Source organism: Plectropomus leopardus, chromosome 17 (genome assembly GCF_026936395.1).
Source record: "Plectropomus leopardus strain MGB_pleo_1.0 chromosome 17, ASM2693639v1, whole genome shotgun sequence".
NCBI classification, from domain to species: domain Eukaryota; kingdom Metazoa; phylum Chordata; class Actinopteri; order Perciformes; family Serranidae; genus Plectropomus; species Plectropomus leopardus.
Window position 1 is genome coordinate 3434529 of NC_142192.1, and position 5472 is coordinate 3440000.

General features: G+C 41.6%; 1 protein-coding gene across 1 annotated transcript in view; it reads left to right on the top strand.

Annotated features, from left to right (window-relative positions):
- The first annotated feature begins 231 nt into the window (after positions 1 to 231).
- The window catches only part of irx4b (iroquois homeobox 4b), a 5318-nt gene continuing 77 nt past the window's right edge, over positions 232 to 5472 (top strand). Inside the window, exons 1-6 of the mRNA XM_042516552.2 lie at positions 232 to 622; positions 1036 to 1224; positions 1471 to 1580; positions 1969 to 2125; positions 2341 to 2494; positions 2600 to 5472. The exon at positions 2600 to 5472 is cut by the window's right edge and continues 77 nt beyond it. Coding sequence (XP_042372486.1) covers positions 578 to 622; positions 1036 to 1224; positions 1471 to 1580; positions 1969 to 2125; positions 2341 to 2494; positions 2600 to 3177 — 1233 coding nt within the window. The 5' untranslated portion in view covers positions 232 to 577 and the 3' untranslated portion in view covers positions 3178 to 5472. The remainder of the gene's footprint in view (positions 623 to 1035; positions 1225 to 1470; positions 1581 to 1968; positions 2126 to 2340; positions 2495 to 2599) is intronic.

Sequence of the window (5472 nt, forward strand, 5' to 3'; positions counted from 1 at the left end):
GGGACTGTTGGTGAGGTTGCTTTTGCGCGTGCGTGGAGGCTGTTCTCGTGGATCAGAGATGAAAGAAAACTGGGAGGGAATTAATTAGGTGAGTTTCTTCATCTTGATATGAACGCTGGAGTGTACACACACACACACACACACACACACACACACACACACACACACACACACACACACACACACACACACACGGAGTCCGGGCTGACGTCAGAGAGACGCGCCTTAAAACCAAAGAGCGCATCACAGGGAGATGCATGGTTTGATCACACACACATACACACTCACACACGCGCACAGGCTTTGGACTGTAGTTGGGATACTGTAGAAGCTGCAGCAGCGTGGTGAATGAGGCGGAACTGGAAAGAAAGCCAAGGACTAACTTTTGAAGACTGTTAATCGCGGTGCGTAAAATGAAACTGGTGCGTAAATGCCTGCGCGGTAGATGATATCCAGATTTTAAAAACTGAAAAGTTGATCAGCGAACTACAGCTCAGAGGCAAAAGTCAACCTTTGGCACGGATGCTGTTGGATGTCTCAGCGGATCTGCGCTTGTGCTTTTGATCTTATTTGAGCCATGGCTTACTCTCAGCTGGGATACCCCTACTCCACCACACCGCAGGTACAGTCAATATGTAACGTTTTTGTCTTTAGACTTATTGTTCATGATAGATTGTAGACTAAAACCACACTGTTAAACTATCCACAAACATTTCAGAATGCGTAATTGCGCACCATAGTCATTTGTTTTCTTCACGAAATGCGACAAAATCAGTAACACGGTAGTATTTGTCAGCGCATTTTCTACTTCGGTATCTAGAAATAACGCAAATTAGCGTTTTCAAATAAATTACGAAATCATAATATTTAAAGAAACACAAAATTAAACAACTTAACTTGAACTGTAGAGTGTAGTGTGAACGCCTTAATATACTTAAAAATGATTCTGTTTGTCAGTAAATACATTTCAATAACTTTCTTAGTGACAATGTCACGGGAAAAAGAAAGTTAATTTTGCATTATTTCCCGCCAAAGTTCCTGATGACCTCCAGCTCTCTGGCCGGCTGTCTGGAGCCGGGAACGCCTCCGTCACACCCAGTGCTGCGCTCCCCGGCCCACCAGCTCACCTCCGGCACCGGCATCGGAGTCTACAGCGGAACTTATCCAAAGAGCCAAGGTTATTATAACAGCTGCACCAGCGACGCCACCGCGCTCTATCCCAGAGTGAGTTTCCTTTTGAATTATAGCTCATTATTGCTATCATTTTTCTTTTTTTCAATGCGTAATTGCGCACAGTCACAAAATTTTCTAGAATGATATGTGAATATATGAGATGGAGGAAAAAAAAATAAAAGTTAACATGTAAGTCACTTTTTAGTGCCAGAGAACATTTATGTCAAAATCTGTTCAGATATTTTATGGATTATCATTAAACATATATTTATATCAATGATATGCGGATATTTCCAGGGGACACTAGACCCCAAAGATGGAGCTGCATCTGTGGGGACATCTCAGACTCAGACTGCCTACTATCCTTATGAATATACATTTGGACAATATCCATATGACAGATATGGGTAAGTAAACGCTTCATAGTATAGCTTTTATTGCCATTAAATTAAACTTTAATGTCTCCAGTCCATTTCAGACTGCTGACTCCCTGATGAGAAATATTTCAGGGTCTTTAGTTTATTTGTAGTGACCTCATATTCTTTAACGTCTTGGCATCATTACAATTATTACATTCTAACTATTATATTTATTCTGGGATTTAGCACCTGGAAATCAGATTATATGTGGGGTTTTTTGTACATTATGGTGTGATCTCTCTCCTAAGACATCATTTCTATATGATTAAAAGTCAATCATACAATTAAGGGAGACCTTCCTATATACCAGATATCTTTCACTTATTTTTGGTATGATATTGCCAAATATGATTTTGATTTTTACCATTTGGCTCAGGTATTCCTGCTCTGATAGCGTTTCCCGTCGTAAAAATGCCACCCGAGAGACCACCAGCACCCTGAAGGCTTGGCTACAGGAGCACCAGAAGAACCCGTACCCCACAAAGGGAGAGAAGATAATGCTTGCCATTATCACCAGGATGACTCTTACACAGGTAGTTTTCTCAAAAACTCACAGATTTAAGGAGACTTGGATCATTTTTCTTTTGTTTTCCCGCAGTCCATTTTACATTTGGCCTTTTTTGTGTTTACTTTACATATTAAACTCTTACTGTTTCAGTTTCCTTCACTATCTTCTTTTCACTCCTGTATAATGTGTTATTTGTATGATTTGTGTTCCTATCTGACCTCCACCCCCTCCCTCCCTCAGGTGTCTACATGGTTTGCCAATGCACGCAGGAGGCTGAAGAAGGAGAATAAGGTGACATGGTCACCGCGGGCTTGTAAAAGCTCTGATGACCGGGGCTGTGACGATGACAGCGACGAAGCTGAGAAGCCACTTAAAAATGACAAAGAACTTCCTGGTAAGTAGAGCCTAAATCAATCCCTCAGCACGTTTTGCTTGTTTCCACATTTGCTCAAAGTTGCATGCACAGACACAGCTTTATCTGTGTGATTCATTATTGCAGATCAACAGTGTGCAGACCTGCAGAGTGACCTTGAGGACTTCGACCTGCTGGAGTCAGACGGTTCTGACTGCGAACCAAAGCCTCAGTTTCGACCTGAGGACAGTGACGCAAACACAGACCTCCCACATGGGCATCTCACACACAACGCAGACCCACTGCACGGAAAAGAGAGATTATCTCCAGACTGCCCAAAACTCACACCAGTTCAACAGCAAAACAACGCCTTCTATCCTAATCCAGACCCTCGAAGTACACATACCAAGCCCAAAATCTGGTCCATCGCTCACACTGCTGTGTCTTTGGACGGCAGCTTGCAGCCAGAGTATCCTCCCTGCATGCTGTCGTCAACCGGGTCCTCCTCTCCTGGGTATCCATCAAATATGGCGCTTACCAAGTCAGACAGGGAACAGGAGTCACCAGTCGCCACGCTCAGAGAATGGGTGGATGGAGTTTTCCACGGTCCTCCTTTCCAACAGCCCAAACCAGCTGAGGTGTGGAAAGGCTTAAATGAAGCTGTGATAGACAGCAGAACACCCGGACACTCCTTTGAACTCGTAAGGTCTACGTCATCTTTGTAGTCCACGAAACACACTGTCAACGGAATATCTTAAAGACTGATGGACTTGAAACTAAAAGTTGATATTTTGTTGTTGTGACTTGACCAATTGACCGTTCGTTAAGCGCCATTCCCATTAGTTACTATAACGTCTGTCAAGCTTTTCATTCTCGAACAGCACATACAGAGTTTACAGTGATAGCAGAGGCACTCAAAATTTTTAATTGTCAAATCAATGAGTCCTTGATTCCAGACCAACACATTCTCATCCCAACTCGTCAAATATCGGTGCTTGGTCAGTAACGTGGATGTCTACACACTGGGTATCTTCCTGCTTCTGCTGATGACAGTCTTGGATGACATTTCAATCTATACCTGTTAAATGCATTGTGTCATTTCAAAATACACTTTGGGTTTTACAGAAAATGTACAGATTCTGCGCATTAGATGCATACAATATTTTTCAAAATAAACTTAAAAAGTTGGTAAAAAATCTCATTACATATCTTTCCTTGTGCTGAAAAAGCACATGGTTGGGTTTAGAAAAAATCATCCTGGTTTGGATCAACATTCAAATGGGAAGTGAAAAGGGAGCTCAAGGGTGAAAGTCCAAGGTTTGTTGGACCCATCCACCTCCCCCTATGCCTTTCCTTCGTGGACTTTACAGCTCTTAATATTACATTGTTTGCGGTGGCATTACAAATTGATGCCAACCTGCAGCGTTACAACTGACGCCGACCTGCAGCATTACAACTGACGTCACCCGGCGGTGTATCATACTGGCAGGAAAGGTGCTTTTTTGTGTCAGTGTATGATGCCAAAGTAACTGACAAAGAACAGCATTTGATGAGTTGGGAATGAGGATGAGGACAAAAGCAGACTTCACAACTCAGGCCAACAACTATTGATTTTGCCATCTGAAATGTAAAAATGTTGGCAGATTTCATTAGCTAGCTAGCTTGCCAATTAAGATTAGCTACAGTGTATGTAAGAAATCCTGCCTTTGGCCGAATGTTTTCCACTTGCAGGAGGTCTTAAATGAGCATTTGTTGTCTACAATTGTGATATTGAGGACTAATGTCTGAATCCAACACATGTAACACTATCCCAGGTAACATTGGTTCAGGCCACCGGAGTTTAGACTTCCTCAAATCCAGAAAAAAACTATTAACATTAGCCAAAACTCTTAATAGCACCCGGGGCTGACTTCCACACAATGGTCAAAAGTTACAGTGGGTGCACTACTTGTGTAACTCAACATTGTAACCCTACAAATAATGTTGCTGGCTAACAACCCTTAGCTTTAGAAGTAATAGAGTGCCCCAGGGAAGATGTTTTTCTGCAGGCCAATACAGAAGCTAACGTTACCCTGGTTCCCTCCTCAAAAAGCCTATGGGATTTTTCCATTGGATTTTGGATCATTGCAGAAAATAAACTCTGTAGTAAACAAGCGTTTATGATACTTACATGTTTTGTTCAGCAAGACAATCTTCACATATGAACACCACTTTCAGGATTTTTGAAGCCTAAATGTAATTACAAGAAGTAAAAAGCTATTGCTAGGCTAAAACAAACTACATTACAGTCATGTCGCCACGGCTGTTAGGCTATAAAACCGTGTTTTGCGCAGCTTGATGTGATGAGGTTCTGTAGTCTCATTTAGCCACTTGTTAGCAACCACCTTTTTTTAAGACACATTAAAGCTTCAAAGTTTGCAACTGGGGTTTTTACTGATGTATTTTATGTCATAGAACAAAATGTGAAAGCCTTTTAAGTTTATGTAATCCACAGATGTCAAGCTTTTAACCAAAATCCCATCCAAATAACCCATTGACTTTGAGATGAGTGAACCTGAGGTGCTGAAATGCAAACTTCCAGTGCAAAGTTCCAGGTTTTAGGACTCATTACGAGGGTACTCGATGCTTTGTTACCGTAGGCAGTAAGCTAGTGAGTTAGATATTCTAATAATTTAACGTTAGAGCAAACAAACCAACAAACCTATTCTTAAACTTTTGATCATGTATTTGGTTTTGCTTAAGTTTGGAAAAAAAGACATCAGTCTTGCTATGGTCCCGTGAACATGCATAGACATCCAAAGTTTGACAGACCCAGTGTCCCCCGTTACTGTGACTGAGCTATGGATGAACAGTTATTGTTTGGGGTATGGGTTTAGCGAATGGTCAATTAACAATGTATGAACCTGCTTTGGCATTTTGACACGCCCTAACTTAAAAACTCTTATGGTCAAATGTCTTCAAGCAAACACACACATGTTCCTGCAGTGAGGTTGTTCGGTTCACTCACATGGAAAATATAC